Below are 22360 nucleotides of genomic sequence, written 5' to 3'. Positions count from 1 at the left end.
AAAGGTGCGGGTATAGTGCATTTAGGCATTCCTGAACTAATTTTAGTGGCAGTGCTAAGCACAGAGAACCTAGGGAACAAATCTATCCAATACCTTCTATCATTGAATTGCTGCTACCCAGGAACCATCAAGGTTTAGTGGAAAAGGCAATACCATGGATTTGGAAAATACTTGCTTCTGCATGCAGCTGGAAAATAATCAACATACTTACACAGTGGGCCTCCTGTGTTATGAATTTTAGTGAAAATGGAAATTTTCTAAATTGTCTAAGGAGTGTGATTAGGATGGTTTTAACATGGGCAAAATTACATTATTCTTAATTCTTGCCAAAATCAAAAACACCTGAAGGAATTTTGTGCAGTTTCCTTAAGCAAAACCAAAATGAAGAGTCTAAGTAAGACCATGATTCAAGAGAAATTATGTTTCAATCTAGGCCCTTGTATTAGCCTGCTGAGTCTCCTTGGGCAAGTTGCCTCCCTGTTACCTCTTTCCCTCTCACACTACCTACATTTATCTATTTAAATTCAAGCTGTACTGGAAGGAACGAGCTGGGTCCTGCTGTGAGTATACAGTGAGCCTAGCATAACAGGGCATCAGTCATTTTAAGTACTTCTAGGAGCTGCTGTTGAAACAAAAAAGAATGAACAATAGATAAGGCATAAAAAACTTGAGCTGAGCTCATAAGTATTTTTTAGAGCTATGAGCATATGATAAGGCAAGGGGAAGGGTTCTGATGAAGTTTTGAGACCTTGACTATGGTAGATGTCTCCCAAGTAGATTATATCTATCTGTGAGTGAGAAGTTGGACATACTGTGTTCATCTCTGTCAGGAGGGTATGTAGTAAATAAAATGACAAAGAACGACAACTAAACATTCATCTTCCCAGGGGCCAGGTAAATGGTTAAATTTAAAGCCATTTTAAATTTACACTTTAAAAATCAAAGAGCCTGGTTGCTGTTCAGCTTTTCACATTTTTCCCCATAATTTGGACAAAAAAGTAGTACTTCCATGTGTTTAAATTCAAATACATCTTGTCCATCTTTTCAGATGTTCATATTCTGATTTTATTTCTATGTGTGGAGAGAGTATTTACACTAAGGGAGCCCTTTAAAGAGGGTATAGTACATTATTAAGGTAACCTAGTTGTGTGTTTTGTGCTCTGTCATATCACACATTTGCTGCTGTTGAAGCTGGACATAGGTTGAATTTTGTCTGTGAAACTCCTCCAACAGGTTTTATAGTGAAGATCTCTGAGTGGGCTGAGACTGTCCTGAAGGAGGCTAAGAACAGCTGGCAAGTTGGTCCATAGTTACCAGCAAAGAGATTAAGTATTAAGCCAAGGTTACCTAGCAAGTGTCTGACACAGTGAGGTACATTAGGTATGGGCACTGCACTTTTACTGGTATCAGTGATCGGAAACCGGTCTATAACCATAACAGAACTGAAATCTAGCATACAGGCAGAACCCAGTCTAAGATTTGCACAGCTTATAGAAAACCGTGCAACTTAGATCAAGGCTTTTTGCATGTCTATACCCAGCTAGTTTAACCTACCTAAAGGCAGTCTCCTATGACCAGTTGAACAAAACAGCCTGTGGATCTGTGTAATCCTCTTTTTCCAGTCACATACCTAATGATACCCAGGTGCTGAAAGAACCCATGAAATTGAGCTCCCATGCATGTAACTCAGAATCTCAGGATGGACTTTTCAATTCCTGGCCCTTTCTTTGTGCGTGAGAACTGGTGCACTTCTAGTGCGTCAGGCTTCCCCTACCTGTGCGTGGGTACAGACACGGTTATGATCTCCTGACGGAAGATGCATGCCCTGTGTCTACGCTGGCTAGGCATTGTATACTATTGCCAATGTTTTCGAAGTTTGATATGATACTGTGTGTGGGATTTACAAAAGCAGTCAGCATTGGCCTAATTTTTGTGCTGTTGAAATCAATGGTGACATTTCTGTTGGTTTGAATGAAATGAGAGTTTAGCCAATGCTGACTTTTTTCAGGCCCCTGAATAATTTTCCTGCTTTTGAAAGCCTCCAATTTTCCATTAATATCAGTTGCACCGAAAACAGGCTGTTTTCATGTAGATGCCTAAATGGTTGTTCCTTTTGAAAAGTTTTCTTTTTAATTTTTTTTTAAACATTTGGCAACTTTTAGAATATGCGTGTATGCAAAAACATGTCAATCTTATTTTCACCTTGGGCAAAAACTAGAAAGGCTGGACACCTGCTGAAAGAAATGATCTATTCGATAACCTAGTACCCTGCCCCTGCCCTTGCCTCTCACTCTCAACTCACAGCCCCTCTGCCCCACACTCCTCACTCCTGACCCACAGCCCATGCTTGCCCCCACTAGCTCCCAGCCGCAGCTCTGTCCCAGCACCAGGGTCCAGCTGCAGCTGAACCACCCGGTAGTGTGTGGCTCTGAGCAGTGCCAGCCCTTGCTGTTCTGCTCCCTGCCCCATCCTGAGAAGTCCTTGATTGGGGATCAGGAGCTGAGCTGGGCCCTTTCCTCCCAGCCCAGCCTCCCACTGCACAGGCTGCTGTAGGAGGCAGAGGGACTCTAAGCCCTGCTACGGAGGCATCTCCTACCTGGAGCGCTCCCCTACTCCCAATCCTCACTTCTCTCTGACACACCCCTGCTGCCACCTTCACCCCTCCCTCCAGCCTTATCACACCTTCCAAGTTGCTCCTTGAACCAGTTCAGTGTTGTGTGGACAACAAAGCTAGGTACAGACATTCGCAAGTCCTGAGACAGAATCGATCTAAGTTATGCGGTTTTCTGTAAATGTCCTAGTTCTGTTCACTACTGATCTAAACACATATTCACACTTTAGTTGAGGGGGACAAAGCTTAGACCAGGTTCCACCACTTTTAAGCTAGTCTGTATGTGCTGAACTTCTGTTACGAGTATAGGCTGGTTTTGTGCACCAGACATCTGTTCTGTTATGGGTATAGACCGGTTTCCAATCGCTAATACCTGTCAACGTGTAATGTCTGTACATAGACCAAGTGTTTTGTGACACAGATCTATTCAGTCCCTAGGGCACCCCATACTGCCTCCCGGCCTCCAGCTCCTTTGCCCACTACAACTGGCTATTCTGGTATTCAGCCAGAACTGAACTGCCTCTCTTTTTTTCCCCTTTTGTTGGCATTTTTGTTCATTAAGATCCCTTGCACTACTCCTTCATAGATGTAGGGTTGGAAAGGACATCTTTCTAATAAGCAGCTGTCCACACTGCCTACTTGGCTGCAGCCCTTCATCATATCCCTACTCCCCCACCAGTCCCTGAAAACCAAAAAGCATGGATCCAAGCACTCCCCTGCCCCACCTCCCCCAACCTAAGTCAGGCTTGGGCATTGCAGACTTCAATCAGTTGCATGCTGTTGACATTTACTGAACTAATGTCTAGGAGTGAAGGGAAAGAAAGAAGAGAAGTGAAAATACACCCAGCCACATGTCAGCCACTCCCTGTGATTTCTTGACCATCAGTGCAAGCATTCCCTCCTCTCTTACTTTGTGGTATGTTGGGCTGGGTCCTCGCTCCCATCCCTTAGTTTTAAAAACATAGCAGTTGTGGACTGGTTCCCAATGAATGACTTTTTGTAATGGTTCAATTGTTGCTATATGAGTCTGCATCGGAGAGTGTCTCTGGCATGGTGTCAGGAAGAGACCACACAGCAATCTTCTGCAAGTACCCTGTGCAGGGTGGGAGTGAGTGGATAGAGCAGTGTCAGGAACACCGTAGACGTCTCACACTTCATCCTATATTTTTTCTTCCTCCAGCTGGCTTGATGTCCTTGTGAAATATGTACCTTTTACATTAAAATATTTTAATTTTTAAAGCCTGGTTATCCTTATCTTTAAACAATGTTGATATCCTACACATCCTTCATATTTTCCGGCTGCCTATAGTGCAAGCAACTGGCTTACATGCCAATAATTTTAAGCAGCTGCACACTTACTGAGTGCGAGAAATAATTCCGTTTTCTGCTTCAGTCTCTGTAAGCCAGGCTATTAGAGGCTGACAGTCCTCCTTGAAGCTGTATATGGCTTAAGTCCAGAAATGAATTATAACATAAAAATCATAGTTATAGGCTTAGAGAAAACAATGTTAGTGCACTGGCAGCTGTGATCAAAGCTGTTTCCAGTTTTCTCAGAGGTAGAAATCCCCAGGTGGCAATCAGAGGTTTCACAGAGAGGGATTTACGGACTGAATTCCGAGTGGGCTCCAGCCAACTAATAATATGTAGCAAAACTCCACATCTGCCACAGGCAGAATACACTCTTGGCTGACAACCTGATTTATTGGGACTTGAACCATTTTTCTCAGCTAATTTAAAACAAACGAACTGACATCCCCCACCCCCACCATCAACAAAATCTAGAAAGCATTTATCTTCTATGACAAATAAAATGTACTTAGATATAATTTGTTTAATCTTGTGCAGGCAGGTGTCTATGCTGGCTTGGTATCCTATCTCTCTTGCTGGTCATGTTCTCATTTCTGCAGTAATAGGATTTATCACTGGTGAGGAGATCAAGTGGACTAGCTTTTATTTGTTCAATAGCCAAAGAAAGCATGCCACAGGGTCATGGTGTAGGTTTTGAAAGGACTGCTCTCTTTTTGTGCATCGGCTAACCTTTCTGAGGGTTAAAAGATGCCCTTTTGCCTTGAAACTTCTTATGGTAACTACTAGTATCAGGAATTTATAGCTATGTCAGCTGAACAATTTCAACTGGAAATTACCTAGCTTGACAGTTTTAAATACTGCTACTGCTAGGGACAGCTTCTTGATGTGGTCTAGGGCAATGTCAGAATGGTGCTAACTGTTTAGTTGTGTGTATCTGTAAATTGTGATAGATTATGGACACTGCTGGAGTGTGGGTGCTTCCCAGTATGGCTAACTGTGAAGGACTGGCCCCTGGGGAGGGGCAAGTGGTATTTGTATCATCACCCTCATGCAGCATGTATTTTGTGGCATTTATAGTTTCTGCAAAGGGCTCTGTAAGCATAAGGTGACTACTTCCAATGTAAAAATTCTTGGTTGCAATGATAGAAACATTAGAGGGAAAAGCTGAAAAATGTTCATATGATCTGTATTCTAGTATCTATCCTTAATCCACTCTGCCTGGAATGGAAAAATTTCAGCTGGAATAACAGAGCAGATCCTAAGCAGCTGATCACTCACTTTTTCACTTACACGTTCCTCCTGTATGTGGTTTCCTTCCTCTCTATGGTTCTGGTAACATTGCCCTCCACTTTTTGGATTGATGCAACATTGATCTTTCCTATGGAGACTTTACACTGCCTAGAGTCCTGTAAATCATGTTGTACTAGTTTTATATTGATTTTAATAGTAATGGTTTTAAATAGAAAATTAAAAAAAGATTCCTGTGAAAATTAATTAAAAAATCACTATCCATAATGTAAAAAGCAATATAAAAGTAGCAGAATAGAAGAGAAAAGAATCCTTGGTCCTGCAGGCTAATTATAAAGTTTTCAATATCAATTTCTTCATATTTGGACTCTTAAGATGGCCTTTTAGAGGTTCTTGCTGCACTCACTTCTGATGAAAGAAACATCAGTAGGAGCTGAGTGTCTAATAATTTTGGTACTAGCAGTATCAAGAGTAAGGGGCAGTATGAAAGCCCTTAAGGCTATTCCTTTTATTTTCTGTGCTATTCTCTTAGATTCAAGCACTGCAACATAAAGAAAACAATTTTTAAAGTCCACATGCTCAGTGGGGTGCACTAGGTAAGAGCCTGCTAGCTACAGAATTTTGGATAGACAAAGCAGCAGTAGGGAGGGAGAGAGATATACACTGATTTAGACCCTGAGCACCAGTTCCTATTCAACCACTTTTGAAGTGCTTTTGCATAAACTTAGACATGAAAGTGTGATGCTGTTCTACCCTGCTCAAAGTTTTAGGCATGAGTTGTTTCTTCAAGGTTTTGACTAGAGTGGAATTAGGCTCATACATAGATGTCAAGTCCACTTAAGAAGCTAATAGGTGAATGAGGACCTAACCCTTCAGTTACCCATTAATCTTCGTCAACATTTGTATTTATACACCATAAAAATTCAACAGTCATCTTCTCATTTGCTGTGATATACTATTTATGTCTATCAGCTGCTGAGGTAAAACTTTTTCCATTCTTTTCCATTTTAAAAAACCCCATTTTAATAGAGCACCATTTCATACCTGCTGTAATTGCTTTTGGCATTTATACATGTGCTTGGGGGGGGAAGGGGGAGGAAGGTGATGTTTAATTAGAATGGTTCTGAGAGCTATTCTAATTAAAGCACCTAGAGTGCCAGAGCGTCACGTGCATCAGCATCCTCATGCTAAAAAACATTTTTCAGCTCAGGGATGCTTGATGTTGGACACATGATGTTGGGGTCTGGAGCACAGTAATTACCACACCCCACCAGATTTGATTAATTGAGTAATTACAGCGCATCAGAGCAGCCTCAGTGTACATGTATAGGTGCCCTTTGTTTCAGTATTTCTTGTTAACAACTTACAATTTCAATGAAATCTTATAAAATAGTGAAATGTAAATTTCATGAACAAAATCCACACCTTCATTTTCATTGGCTTAACTAAATCAGTATAATTCCATACATAAAGTAGTGGAGCTTGTTCAGTTAGCAAGACCTAGTCAACACCCTCTGTGTGCTTCTTTGGCTATACTGGGTTCATCTACATGAGACGCGTAATGTGCAGTAGGATACTTGTACTGTGCATTATCATGTCACGGAAAAAACGGTGCTAATGCGCAGCAGAATAAGTCTGCAGTGCATTAAGCGCCATGTAAAGACAGTGCACCTTTGCTACTGTGGAGTTGTGATGGCTACTGCATGTTTAATTAGTACCTCATATTAGAGCACTGGTCACCAACCTGCAGCTCACGTGACCAGTCGATCCTGTGGCCCCCCCCCCCACCTCTGCTCTGGGGTGGAGCGGCTGCTGCTGCGGGATACCTGCTGCACCCAGAGCACAGGTTGGGGGGACACGTGCCTCCAAGACCTCTGCCAGGCTGCATCCAGTGGCAGGAGCCCCCCACCATGTGTCCCTTGGTGGCAAAGAGTCCCAGACTGGGTTGGGGCCTGACACCATGTTCCTTTGGCTGCTGGGTGGGTGTGACTCAGCTCAGCAGTGACAGAGAAGTGGGGTCAGGCCCTGGGCGGCCCGGAACTCTCCACCATCCAGGGGTGCGTGGCGGGGGGGCACCTACCTCTGGGCACAGCCTGGTGGAGGCCTCAGGGCCCTGTGCCTCAGGCACAGTGGGCACCTCATCCTGGAGCTCAGGAGAGTGGGGTAGCAGGCTCCAGAGCACAGGTGGGGGGGCTTGGGCTGCTGAGGCCTCTACCAGGCTGTACCAACCTGGGCTTCAGGCACATCAGGCAGCCCACAGCAGCAACCGCCTCATTATAAACTGTTATTTCTACATTTTTCTCCAGCTGAGCTTCAGCCCCTTGCCCGCCCAGGGGTGGGACGCATGTCCCGGGGGGGGGATGGAGGGGATTATGGCAGGGTGGTGTGGGGCAGGCCACCAACCTCATTTCTCTGCTACCGCTGGGCAGGGGGCAAGGCAGGGGGGGGGGGCATGGTAGATTTTGGGGTGCCCTTTACTTCCAAAAAGTGATATTCACTAAAAAACGGTTGGAGACCACTATATTAGAGGTATTAAACTTAATGTGTAGTAGCAACAGCACATTAATACATGCACACCCACCGAGTTTAAAAATTGTGTCTGGTTTAGTAGTTTTACGACTTGTTTACCCAGTAAAATTGCTTTTTTGGAATAAGCTATCCAAGGATAACAATTCTGATATTGTCCTCTGTGCAGACATGCTGTTCTGCAATAATGGTTTTTGTAGTGGATATTCTGACCAATTTTCCGACATAGATAAGGCTGTCTTTTCTTGGCCCTCTACCAGATAATCAGTATTACTCCATTAATTTAAATGGAATTATGTGATTACACAATGCATCGAACATCCAGCCCCGTGGATCTACTTCTCCAATGCTATCTACTGAACATCAGCTCTTCATTACATTTTTCTCTTTTGGTACACTGTAGAAATTCTGAATTTGGTGGCACAATAGCAGTCTGTGTGACAGGTAGGAGTGAAGGTGTAGTGTTAAAATGCATGTGAAATTAGAGGCTATGATTGCCATTATTTTTTAATCTGAATCTAACATGCACCTGGTAATTCCTGATCTATGCTTAATTTGTGCCTCTCCATTTTACTTCATGTTTTCTATAACTCAATATTTCTAGCATCCCACCCATGACATTTATAGGAGCCTGCTTTAAATGTCAGGCTTGCATATAACTAAAGGGTATCTTAAAATGTGTGAACGTAAGTGGAGAAAATGTGTGTACCTGCTCTGTTGGCACATAAAATATCTGCAAACTATGTATATATGCACATAACTAGAATAACATTAAAAGGAAAATCAAACCTGATTATTTTCTCTGCTCCATTAGCTCTGTTTCAGAGATTCTTTATCCCTACAATGCAAAAATTTGGCCACTTGCTACATAACTCTTTTTCCTGGTTTTATTCCAAATTATTATACAAGCAAATGTTAATTTAAATGAGTTTCATTAAACAGAATAATAAGTGCAGCAGGGGCTTTTCTGTTGAGTTACAGACAGTGATGGCTTGGAGTCATTACCTGCTGGTAGGTATCAGCATCACCCCTTCTGTATCAGTGGGTTCTTAGACTGGCACTGTGAACAGCAGGGAAAGCACTGTTAAAAATACTTTGAGATTTCCTGTTTACAGAGATTGTACTCTGCAGGGTTGTTTTGGGTACATTAGGCATTTTCAGTCAAAACCATTGATTTTCTTTCTAGCTAATTGCTTCACAAAATCCAAGGATGAGCTAACTCTGTTTATGGTCTTTCCACAGTTATATTCACTTCAATCAAATAGAAACTGTTGAGCCAGAAACCTTTAGAGGCCTTCTAAAATTAGAGAGACTGTAAGTCCTGGCTGGACACATGTTTCATTGATTCTTTGTTCATTATTTGTCTTTATCATCATCCTTCTGACAGCAGAAAACCCTGTACCCTCTTAGTTACAGAAGTGCTGCAAAATAGGGGGAAAATGTGATAGCTATGGTAGCAAGATACTGCAATGCAGATGTCTTTCAAGAGCCCCATCATTCAAGAACAACTCTCATGTCTGAACTGTATAACTGTGGGTATGCCAAGTTATTAGTTATTTGAATTACCTGATTTTAGAGCACCCTAAAAGGGAGTTTAGCTTTCCTTCAGCATTACATTTATACAAAAATTCTAGGAGGATTTTAAAGCAGAAATCTTGTTTGGTGGTTGGTTTGTTTGTTTCTTAGGGATAGTTTAAAAACTTGTCTACGTTAATGATTTTACTCTTGTATGGACATCATAGGTTCATAGATGTTAAGATCAGAAGGGATGTCAACAGGTCATTGAGTCTGACCCCCTGTCTAGGCAGGAAAGAGTGCTGGGGTCCCAAGTGCCTATCCAGCCTTCTCTTGAAGACCCCCAAGGTAGGGGAGGGCACCACTTCCCTTGGAAGCCCATTCCAAATTTTGGCCACCCTTACTTTGAAGAAGTTTTTCTTGATATCATGGGCTGGTTTCCTTCCAGAGCTCTAAACACCTGATGAGAAGAGGTAACATCACAATTTCCTCCAATGGAGATTATACTGTTTCCAAGCAGAGCTCCATTCTATCAATGCAGATAGCTGCTTTGCACATAAGTGTTCAGAGTTTGCTATGGTGAAACTACACTGTTATGGATACCATAGTTTAGGAGGAATCCTATCTAGAAAATGTCTTAGATAAAACAAAAAAGATATGCTCATCAACAACTTTTCATAGAAATAATGGCACTATTATACTGTTGTGTAGAGTTGCTAGGCACATCTTAGAGAAAAAAAATGAAGAGTAAGTGTATCATTTAAGAAGAAGGGAGGAACTAACAGAGAAGTACTTAATTAGATAAGATGGAACTTGGCAGAGGCACTGGCCAAGTTGGCTGCCAGAGTGCCAGTTGCATTGGCATGATCAACTGCTGTTGTGGTTGCAGCTTTTTTTGCATCCGCCCCACAAAGATGGTGCCCAGGGCTGACTCTCTCGTCACCCCTCCTTTGTTACACTATAGGACCTTAGTTAATAAGCCCTGTACTGGAGGAAATAATGCCATTAGCCATAAATGACCAACACCATTGTTTTTATCATCTGAAATAAAGATAACAACTTTCCTAGCAAGTTATAATTAAATAATAGGACTAGAAAAAGACTTAGCACTACCTTTCATGAACAGAGGCATTATCTATGAGTCAGTATTTGAAAACTTTTTGCAAGGATATTTTGTTGGCTTTTAAAACATGCAATGCAGAGACGTGCTCTTTATGAGAATAATCTATGATTCTATAAACAATTTTTTGTTACACTTTGATTAAGACGCATCTTGTATTTGTCAGATTTTTGCATAACAACAAGTTGTCTAAGATCCCGCCTGGAAGTTTTTCTCATCTGGATTCGCTAAAGAGGCTGTAAGTTTTTCAAAGTACTTTTGCAAATAATGTTATTCCTGTTCTACAGCAAAACCTTGTGAACTATGAAGAAATGTTTTTAATTAGGTTAGTTAAATAAATGACAGCAGTATTCTGATAAACTGTTATTGGCAATTATCACTTCAGCAAAGAGATACTGCCTTAATGTACTGTAATTATTCAAATGTTCTATAAGATGTAAACGTGAAAGGAAATAAGAAAAAATAAGAGAAGGGTGAAAGAAAAGGGGGAGAAGAACATGAATGAAAAATGAGGTGGATGTCGATAGCCGTTATTGAATTTGAAATGGGGACAATGAAGGCTCTCAGGAGAGAGATTGGTAACATCAGTTAATAGAAATGGTGATTTTGTTTGGAGACATGAAAACCAAATGGTGAATTTAATTTTATGGCTGCATTTATTAGGCATTTATTTTCATGTTCCATTATCCTAGATGTAATGTTAGCTTCTTGTTCAAGGAAAAGAACAGATATATAAAATTGTGCTTATAGTAGGCCTCTGCCTGTCTCTTGGTATTATAATAGAATTTCACCAAGTGAGACATTAGCTCACTGAATGTAATCCTTGCTTGAAAGATACAGCAAAACAGGAATGACCTCTCTTGGATGCAAAAGCCTGGCAGTATATATGGAGATAATGCTGAGTTTCTCACACATCAGTGCTTATGGAGTGTTTTTTTCCATGATTAATAAATGATAGAAAAAAATTAAAGAGAGTCAGAGTCCCTTCTTGTCACTGCTCATCTCTTACTTCCAGATTTGTGGCTTCAAAACTTAAACAAAACTCTGATTACTGTTTCTTCTACCATAAGGTTTCCAAAGCCCCATGTGGAAATTCTTGCTTAAGCTGGAGAGAACAGGCCTCTTTGGGCTTGATGGAAGTTTTTCTGCATTTCTTTGTGAATTAAGACAAGGCTTACCAACACCAAGAAATATCCAGCTTTCATTTAGTTGGCAGCTTGGTCCCAGTTTAGCAGAACACTTAGTTAAGTGCTTACAGCTATTCCTATTCACTAATCCATGTTTAAAATGTGTTTAAAGTTAAATAATTGACATAATTGTCTTAAACACATTCTTAAATTTTGTTATGTGCATAAGTAATTAGCTGAATTATGGCCACACAAAAGTCTTTTTCACTTTCACAATCTTAGTATTTTAACCATTACCTTTGAAAATCCTGAAGTTTAAGCAGTAGAAATAGGGCTTTGTTCCTTAGCGGTTTCCTTATCAAGAGCCAGGAACATGAGAACATCAGAGAAAAGACTACCCTAGCACTATATGGCTAAAAAAAAATCATACTGGGTGAGTAATATTGCTATCAAAGAAAATGAAGAATTAAGGATTTGTGTGTCTCGGTATTAGTAATGTATCCTTGGGGGTCTGTTTTCCTATCAATATACATGTGTAACTCCTACTGATGTTAATGCAACCTTTGCAAATAAGTTGAGCTGAGAATAGTGTTTTGGGGCTACCAGTCCCATTTTGAGAAAAGCCGACTCCAAACTCATGGTACTGAGTGAACACTGAGCTTATTCTAAATGGTGCATTTTTCTTTTTTAAGTTTTCAGTCATTAAACTTCTTGAAGTTAGAGAAATTTTGATCCTTATTTTCTTTTTCTCATATTTGATTCCATTGTTTTAAAACTCTGTTACTGACTTTCAAGCAACATGTTGCTTATCATGATGAGTAGCCAACAAGAAGAGAGCCTGAAGGATGTTCATTACAAGGAATGGCTATAAAATATGTTTAGAGACTTAAATTATCTTCTTTTTGTGAAGGCATAGCTTTTTAATATGTATCCCCTAAACAAATGCGAAAAAGGACCTGGGACACCAACATTCGGTTCGTGGCTCTGCCCAAAGCTTCTAATATAATCTGCGTCAGTGTTTGTCTTTCCAATCCTCATTTATGAAATTTGGACAACAGGACTTGTCTCCTTTCTGATATGATAAATTTGTTCAAGAATAGGGAGTTGTTTAGATAATGTAGCAATGGAAATTAGGATTAACTCCAAGTTACAGCAGTCGGATCCTCCTTGTCCTGATCTGTTGAGTCTGTTCTAGAATTTGGACCTATTCTATGAAGATGGATAATCTGGAATACAATAAAATCTGGTTCTAAGCAATAGTGCTTTGATGAAAAATTAACCGTACTACCCTAATGTTTAGAATAAGAAATATTCTAATTTTGTTGAAGATGGGCAAGAAAAGAAGAGCCTGTGAATATATCTTCTGTGAAGATCCTATTCCAGGAATGGGACCAGCAGCCCACAAAATCCATGAGTGTATTGAGATAGATAGTACATTTCCCAAAAAAGAACACTTCACAAAAATATGAAAATGACCATACTGTTATGTGCCCAGTAAAATAAGGGGTTTTTAAATAATAATGGCCCTGAAGAAATTTGTGTTCAAATTCCAGGCTGCCTTTGTTTCTAAATAATGTAGGCTTTTTGAGAGGCATTCCTATTAATATTACTTTTGGGACTGAGCTTTTTCTTTGATCCAGCATTTAGAAGGAAATGACTGTCACCGTGAGCAAAATAAAGATAGAGAAGTTATATATTTTTAAAGGCATATAATAGTTGTGAGAAAAAAGAAAATCATGCTGAAATAGGGCCTAGGTAGGCTTCTCCATAAGTGGATCTATACTCAGGAAAGTTGGAAAAAACTCTGCTAGCAACCTCAATTCAGGAAAGTCTTCAAGCAGATGTAGAATTTTAAATGCGGCTTCAGAGGCCTTAAGTGAAAGCTAAAGTCTAGAGAAAGGCATCTTTTGCTTGTACTTTTGTGCTTTGCCAAATTGGAACCAGATAAATTGGAGCCCTGCATTAAGGCAAGGCTGCCCAACTGGTAGCCTGCGAGGAGTTAAATTGAGACTCTTAGGCTCCTACCTGGCTTTCTGTCCCATCCTTGTCACCCCCCACCCCCCAAATTGCCCCATGCAGTGTAGCTGTGGAAAAAGGGGTGGGGGAGGATTTTATGGGCAGAGTGGAATGATGAAGGGAGGGTTGCGGACATGTGGTATAATGGTGGGTGGGTTGCGGGGAGTCTTTAAGGTGAGAAGCTTGGAGTGGGGACCCCGGTGCAGCTCTTGGAGTATGCACTGTCAGCTGTTTGGAAACTGGACAGTTCTGATGTAAAGTACTGGTAGAGGTTGCTGGATCCATAGATTTTCCTCCACCCAGAAATACTGTAGCACTTACAAGTGGTACTAGATAACAGCCTCTTCTGCTCTCTGATATGTGGGGTGGCAAATTATATCCTGAAACTGCACTGAGGAGAGAAAAAGCTCCCTAGCTCTACTTCCTTTGGTAGTGTGCCAAGTAGGACCAGCCTTCATTTAGATTCCATGCATGAGAAGTAAAAATGTTGCCACTTTTTCAGCTAATTTCTCACAGGGAGCTTTGGGGAAAAAATCATAAGCCCTTTCATCTAGAAGAAGAATGAAAGTTAAATGTTTTATCCCTTTATATATAGAGCACTTGGAATTCCACAAAATAGAAGTGTTACTTAAGCAGAAACCCCTTTAGGAATATGAGTAGCAGAGCTCTTTCTGTACATAGCCAGATTCTCTAATAGATATTTGCACCCTATGGCTATTAGTGTTCTGTGCTGGAGTTTTTATTTTTCTTTACTTTAAACATTTTTTTTTATTGAGGAACAGGCTGTAATCCTGAGCAGTGAGTGTGTGGGAGAATGACAAGAAATGCAAAATGTAGTAGGCTTGTAGTAAGTGTGTTGTTTATATGCATTTGTATGTGTGGACACACGGATGTAGTTATTTTGAAGAGACTATCTAATACCATAAAAGGTAAAGGCAGCTATTAAATAAAATCAAGTCAGGTGATAAAATGTCTTAACGTTAATTCTAGCCAACTATGTATTCGCAGGCGTTTGGACTCTAATGCCTTAATTTGTGACTGTGAGTTACTGTGGTTGGCTGAACTGATAAAAGACTACACCAGAAAAGGCAGTACCCAGGCTGCTGCTTCATGTGAATATCCCAAGACACTGCAGGGAAGGTCTGTTGCCTCATTACTGGTGGAAGAATTCAACTGTGGTGAGTTAAATTGTCTTAATGTTGCGGAAATTTAAGACTGACTTTAAGTCAAAATGGGTGTGGTTTATCCTTGTGTATTAGACCCTTGCTACAACTTACGCTGTAAATTGCACAGAGGTTAGTTGGCTTAGTGTTGTTAGCTTAGTGGCTTAGTGAAGCAGTCACACCTTAAGGTGACAAGCCATTACAGGCTGCCCTTCACCTGCACAGCCATGACTTGCCAGTAGAGGCTTGGTGAGCAGGGACAGGAGTAGGAGCTAGGGACAGAACAGGCTCGCTGGTCCCAGGCAGAGCAGACACCACAGCCTTGGAGACCCTGCATCCACAGTGCCTTCGTCACTGCCTGAATACCTCGCTGCTCCTGCCAGGCGGAGTGAGCTCCAAAGCGCTTGGATGTTGTAGGGCCTCCCACTGCCCAGACTGCTTCACTTCTTCCACCAGACAGAGGGAATGGCAGCTCAGTTTGTGCTGGAAGAGGCGCTGCAGCTGCCAGGCACCCTGGGCCTGCGATGAGCAGTGGGGCCGAGGTGCTGTGCCTGGCATCCCCACTTGTCCTGACTACAGAGGGAGAGGGGCCACTTCATCCTGGGATACTGGAAGACTTCAATTTGGGCAGAACAGCTGTGTGGAGTGGTCACACCTTAATGGAACAGGAGCTGGGCTTTGCAGATTAGAGATAATCCTGCCCTGGAGTGGCATAAGTTTAAAATGAATAATGACTGCTTTAAACCACTTAAATGTGTTAACATGCAGACAATCCAGGGGCTAAGAACTGCCTAAAATTACAATGTACAAGGCTCTTAGAGAGTGTGGAACAAAAATAGTACATTTAATTGAAACACAAAACTGCGGATGCTTTGGTTTTACTTAGGTCTAAAGTGAAAAGATTTTGAGGTCTTTTTGATTTTGAGCAATATATTTTTATTGAGATACACTGTAATTATTGAATTTAAAAGTACATCTTAAAGTAGAACTCTTGCCAGTGGAGATTGCACTTGCCTAAATAATTAACACCTGGAAAATAAGGGTTTCTCCTATTTATATGGATTTAATACAGTTAATTTTAGTGAAATTTTATAGTACAAAATAGCTTCTACTTTACTAATAGAATGTTAATAGCTAAAACCAAACCATACTTGTGAAATAGATGCACTGGTTACATTTTGTGATGGAATATGGCTAAAGTTCATGTGAACAAAGTTCAGATGCTCTATCAGTTGGAAGCAGGACCCATTTATTCATTTTTCATTGTTAATGTTGGTTAATTGTTAACTCTCTGATGTTGTAGAGTAAGGCAGAAATCCTGGAACGATGTGTTGTGTCTGTATGTATATGCATAGTGAGCAGTTCCATTGCTTTAATGGGACTACATACAGAGTAATTCTTTGTGGTATTTGATTATATATTTATGTTTAAAAGTGTTGCTCACTAGAGGCTCTACAGTTAAGGTTGCAATATTAATGTATTTTACTCCTCTGCAGAAAGGCGTGCCTCAGATCATATTTCTCAGTCAAACAATATCAATTTGAAACTGAGTTTTGTTAAATGTTTTTAAATGTTTCTATGTATTGTTGATGGCAGGGCATCTTTAAAGACTAACTTGTTAGTAGGTGACAACTTATAACATCAGAAGATGTAGTAGGTGACAACTTATGTCATCAGTTGCTATGAAGGTCATTGTCAAATCATTTTGGCTTCATATGACATGAAAGGCATATGAACACACTCCTATTCAGCCTTCTGTAATAATGCTGAATTTAGAAAGCAGCTAAGGAGTCATGTTTAAAGTGGATGAAGAACTTTTTAGTAGAATTTGTATTTTAACTTTCTGAAACGTGGTCTTCAAATGACTGAATTTAGTAGGATGGTTGTAGAGCAGGGATTTCAAATTCTCTCTGGGCCCCAAGCTGTATCTGGACTGTGATGCTCCTCTTGGGTTTGATCTGAAGGGCCAGCAGCCATTGCAGAGGTCCAGGGACAACAGAGGGAATCTGGGGCACTACCCGGGGTCTGACAGGTACAGTATGAGTGAAGGCTGTATCTACATAGCCCTCTGCTGCTAACACCCATGTCCACCGGAACCAGGACCCAAATTCTGTGGCAGACCTTGCCCCTGGTTCTACCTTCAGCTTCCAGTAGCCCACTGGTCCACTTGCCATATCTTTGGCATCCCTGTTTTAAAGAATTAAACATGAATTATTACAGGCAAAATCCTATTAGATAAAGGGGAACTATTATTTTCCTTTCATTCAATTTTAAAAAAAGTATCAAGAATGCCATTGTTCAGGGTCAACTAACAGCTGCCTGAGATTTAAGAAGTAGTTTTCTCTATAGACACTTTATTTCACTGTTGGTCATTATAAGTTTTCCTGCATCTCCTTCACAAGTGTCTGGTACTGGCTGCTGTCTGAAGCAGGATAACTTCACTTGAGGAAATCACTGCTTTGAACACATTTGGCAATTCCTGTGTTCTTATATCCTACAGTGTTTTCTCTGCACGTTTTCACAACCAGATCTGAATGACCCTGTAGACACCTGTGCCCAACTCAGTTCTGTTGCTGGGACCAGACACTCCTGTCTGTTGGGCACCAGTTCCTAAGGCCAGAGAGCTTGACCTTCACTTGCTCTTACTGGTAGTGCACATACTCCAACTCACCTGCTATGTCTTGATCTTTTTAGGAGAAAGGGAGGATCCTTGGTTTTTGTATTTGTTCTCATGATTATCTCAAGTTACTGGTCCTCGGGGCTCCTCTTCCCCTTACATCCCATCCATGAACCAACCAGATCTTACAGGATTGCCAAGCCACTGGTCATCTGGTAGAAGGATAACACAGCTAATGGGTCACTCGATTAGCCCTGCTCATTTATGGCTTATAGTCTCGACTAGTTGAAAAGTCTCTTCCAGTCTCTTAAATCACCCACCTGGAGGCACCTGGGTTTGTCACCTTGGATGATAACACTCCTCATCAATTGTAGCACAGCTACCGCCTCCTATTGGTCTATGCTATGGAATGCACTGGCTAGGCCATCTGTAGCTGAGCTCTGCTCAGGGTGCCTGGGGTCTTTCCTCTCTGAGCACAGCCTAACAATATTGACCCCTTTGCTGGCTCCGAAGCCCACAAGTAGATAATTTCCCCTTTTTACCTAAGTCCTCTAGGGGATTACTAGTGCAGGCTTAATGCTTCAGCTCCTCCCTAGCACAGTTTTGAGCTTTCACTATCCATGACTGGTGGGGCTAATCCGGAGTGCCTTTAACTCAAACACAGAAAGGATGGTTGAGCTCAAAACAGTAACCTGTCCTGAATACTTTCCTGCAACAAACTCGCAGCTGCTTCTTGTGGTCATGCTGCTGAAGGCGGTGTCTCTCTGGTGCGTCTCCCATGGTGTTGCTCACTGCTTTCTGCGGGGCTTGGGTCCCTAGGGCTAGAGGCTCCTCTGAGCCTCTAGTCTGGCGAGCAAGCTCCTATTCTGTTTGCTTTGTTCCTGCTGAGGCAAGTTGTATCCAGGCTCCACAATCCGTCAGCTGTGGTCCTAGGTCTCTCTCACTTCTGTGCTGGTGTGAGGTGCACACTTGCAGGCAGGCTTTAGTTCCTGACACACTGGCTAATCTGCATCCAGCACAAATTGGTAAACCAGGTTGGACGTGGTGCCTGGGGTCTGCGCTGCTGCTGGCCCTGTAGGCACACCTCGGGCCACACCTTGCCCCTGATCTCTGGCAGGGGTGCCTCTTGGGGTCTCTCCACTTTGACGTCATTTGGGGTATTCCCCTGCGATAGGCCCACTCGAACATAGATAGCTGGTCTTGGCTGATCTAGGTTGACTTCTGAGGCTCAAACCAGTAGTGTCTAGAATCCTCCAAAATATGAGGATTGAATTTGTTCATATTAAATATATCTTACTTGGGTAGCAATTTAAAAAAAAATACATTTGTCTAAATAAATTGCATGTGGGAATCTTTCTATGGGGTGTGGCTGAGCTGATTTGGTTAAACAATTAAAATGAACTGCAGGTTTGTTGGCAATGGCAAAAGCTACAGAAAACACTACCATTACTATGAAAGTTCTGAAGTCTATCTGAACAGCTGCCCCTTCTAAATTTTAATTGATAGGGGAAACATTCTGAAACCTTTAATCAAAAACTCAATTATGTTCAAATTAAATTAATGGAAAATGTTAGGTGATTATCAGTGAAGTCTAATTTAATGTTACTCTACTACTGTGTGTTTTTTATGGTAGATTAAGGTGATAAGTTATCCGCGTTTTATCATAGGAGATTTAAAATATGTGCTGTTTCAGTAGTTTGTCTGGACATTATTAACATGTTAATTAAAATTTCTACCTCCAAAGCATCTTCTTTTAGCCACCTTCCTCCTACAAATATAAAACTCAGAAAGGGACTATGACTTTCTACAATTTTAAACTTTTCAAACTGTGTTGGAAGAAGATATCACAGCCACATAAAAGTGAAGATAGATTTCTTAAGATGAGCCTGATGGTCATTAATTAGTAATTCAATATGCCATAATTCTGTACTATACCCTTGGTGGACAATAATACTGGTGTAATGAAATTCTTGTTAAGCCAATGAGTGTTTACTATAATAGATGTAGAATCGATCATCACCTGAGGCTGAACTTGATGTTGCTATATCGACTAATAGAACTTCTATGTTTCTTGAGTGCAAATTAGAGCTTGTTGAAAAATGAACTTAGCAAAAAATAACAGTCAAAAAGATTTTACAGAATGGCATTTCTAGAAAAGCACTATTTTGGGAGAACCGAAATATGATCAATGTGATAGATATGATAAATAGTTATTATAGTTTAGCTTGGATTATAGGATGGAACTTCCTTAATATGGGGGGGTGGCTAAACATTGAAACTAGTTACCCAAAGAGGTTATGGACTCTCCATCCTTGCACATTTTACCATGATTCTACCTACAGCAGGGAGTTCAACTGCATGACCTCCTGAGGTTCCCTCCTGCCCTACTTTTCTACGATTCTGTTAAATGAAATTTTCAACTTGATAGCCGTCTCTCTCAAAGTAAAATGACAAGATCATTGCCAGTGGGCAGATGGGGAAACTCAATCTATTTTTTCCTGGCATATTTTCTTCCCAGGCTGGTAGCATTTTCTCCATAGTTACTATAAAAGGCTTGATTTTATAAAATATACAAACAAAAGTATGCCTGAACAGATTCACAGAATAGGAAATATACCAGCCACATTCTAATCATGCATGCAGTAGTTTGATTATGTAAGTGACTTTATAGAATGTAGACACATTTTAAAAGCTTTTTCTTTGAGAGATCGTTCCAATGCACCTTCCAGTGTATGTGCATGTGTGCTGGCTTTACATAGATGCTGTATCGAAAAAGAGTTATATTACTGAAAAGTGATATTTTATCATTTGAAGTAATTAATAACTATGAAACATTACTTTTCTCACAAATATGCTTCTAGCTAGTCTTTACCGCTGAACTAAAAAATAAAGCATCATGACTGTGTAAAGAGGCTGGGAACCCCAGCTGCAGGTGGTCAGTAGAGAATAGCCTGCCTGGCCTGGGAGGTTTGGAGCTGGAAGGGATGACCACCAGCTAGTGAGGGTGGAACCACAAAGGCAGTTAAGAGCTGAGAGCTTCGGGAGGCAAGTGCTTGAGTGGGGAGAAGAGAGAGCAGCTGCTACTTAGAAGCCAAGAGCTAAAATTACCCTTCTCTTGGAAAGGACAAAAGATTTTGGGTGGTTTGTGTTGTTTTGTGAAGAATATAGCTGGCCTAAGAAACTGAGAACAGTGCTGACCAACCTGCTTACACTGACCTTAAAGTACCACGGAGCATTTAAAAATGCTAAAAATAAAGCAGCAAATAGTACTATAAAAAGTAAATTATTAAAGTATAGTAGTAATAAAATATAAAACATACTATATTTTAGTTTGTTAGGCAGCATTAATTTAATTAATGACTTAAATTTTTTGAATTATTTGCCAGCTTCCTTTTAGAACACATGTGCACATTAGGTCAGATGCTTACCGTACGTTGTGACATTTCCCCAACAAAATCTTTGGTCACATTTAGAGATCATGATGAAGATGTATAAATTACGTTTATAATATAAAATGTATATTTTCTTCTAGAAGTCATTATAAAACATTTTTCTACCCAGTGGTTGTTTTCTTTCTACCTTTTTTTCTTTCCTTGCAGAGAGACCTCGTATTACCTCAGAGCCTCGAGATGCAGACGTGACCCCAGGGAATACAGTTTACTTTACCTGCAAAGCAGAAGGAAATCCTAAACCCAAGATAATTTGGATACATAACAAGTAAATACTAAATAATATTTGCATGTGTGTATGAGTTTAACTTCAAGTGCTGATTATTATTAATCCCTTGGCTATTATATTGGTACTGTCTGCACATGTCTGTAAACAAAACATTTTCTAATCTAATTTAATCAGCAGGAGGCTGACTTTGAAAACGCAACCCAATTCTTTGAACACAGAGAAAGCAACCCAATTCTTTATCAGGGAAATGCATAGAGAAGGAAAGGGAAAGCATATTTTATTTGTTCACCTTAATAGGCTTAGTCAGTTTCCAAAGTGAAGGGAAACGTCAAGATTTATTAAAAAGGCCCCTCCCCTTGCATTTCCGATCAGAAATCCACTTTCCCATGGATAAGGGACAGTGTGTACAAATAACAAACATATTTTAATAAAGTATTTTCCTTTTATAATTTCTCAGGCCTATTTTTTTACTTTTTTCTTTTGAGTAGAAGTTTATGTTCAATAATAGATTATTTTTTAAATAACTGGGATGCAGTATTAAAGACATACTGACCAATACAGTATTCAGTATTGACAACTTAAGAAACTAGTTCCATTCCAGCCTGCAATCAGAAATCAACAGGATTTAAATAAATGTGTAAACTTAAGAACATACCTGCACTTGAACAGATACTCAAACACTTTTCCTGAACAAGGCCTCAATGTACACTTGACCAGAAAATAAGAGACCTGAGAAATTATACAAGGAAAAATATTTGATTCAAAAGCCAAAGGTTACTAAACAACAAACACAGTCTTGTCTGTAACAAAATTTATGAGCTAAAAAGGAGAAAGGGTAAATAGTTAACCAAAAATTACTCACATTACATATATTGTTCTTATTTAAGATAATGAACTCATGTTTCACAACAACTTTTTACTCTCGGTTGAAACGTGAATGCTGTTTTTTCACCGGTTAACCTCTAAATACAATTATGTGTAGCAGGTTTGCCTTTTGGAGCTTGTGTTCAGTCCCAGGCTTGAAATCTCGCTGTTTTGATTGGTGGAGCTCATCCCCCAGTCAGGAGGCAGCAAGAGGAGTTCAGTCATGCCCCTTTCCTGAGGAGTTTGTGTCCTCCCTGCCCCCGCTTCAGAGTCATGAGTTGCAGGGAAAAGAGGATTCCCACAGGGGAGGGAGTTCCCCACAGTTAGTTAAGGGCTCCTGAAAGGGGAGGTCCCACTGAAAGGGCCCGCCTAAAATGACCAGCTTCTTTATAGGGCTTGGGAAAAGCCCCAGGGCATTGTGGTTTCCCCTCGGGATTGAGTTTAATGTTGGGGTTTATCTGTTTCAGATCAGATACTTACCTGTATGTGGAGCACTGTTATAAGGTTTTATGTCATTTATGCAGAGGGTATCGTTTATGTTACTGGTTTAGATATCTTATAAATATA

The 22360-nt window shown here is 40.6% G+C and overlaps 1 protein-coding gene across 3 annotated transcripts in view; it reads left to right on the top strand.

The window, feature by feature from the left end:
* The window catches only part of PXDNL (peroxidasin like), a 338939-nt gene that overhangs the window by 198076 nt on the left and 118503 nt on the right, over positions 1 to 22360 (top strand). For all 3 annotated transcript variants that reach the window (XM_019547935.1, XM_019547951.1, XM_019547943.1), the window contains exons 5-8: positions 8936 to 9007; positions 10495 to 10566; positions 14480 to 14649; positions 20851 to 20968. In XM_019547935.1, the coding sequence (XP_019403480.1) occupies positions 8936 to 9007; positions 10495 to 10566; positions 14480 to 14649; positions 20851 to 20968 (432 nt within the window). The remainder of the gene's footprint in view (positions 1 to 8935; positions 9008 to 10494; positions 10567 to 14479; positions 14650 to 20850; positions 20969 to 22360) is intronic.

The sequence above is a fragment of the Crocodylus porosus genome, unplaced genomic scaffold, assembly GCF_001723895.1.
Source record: "Crocodylus porosus isolate Cpor-Errol unplaced genomic scaffold, CroPor_comp1, whole genome shotgun sequence".
Classification (NCBI taxonomy): domain Eukaryota; kingdom Metazoa; phylum Chordata; order Crocodylia; family Crocodylidae; genus Crocodylus; species Crocodylus porosus.
This window is presented reverse-complemented; position numbering and strand designations above follow the sequence as displayed.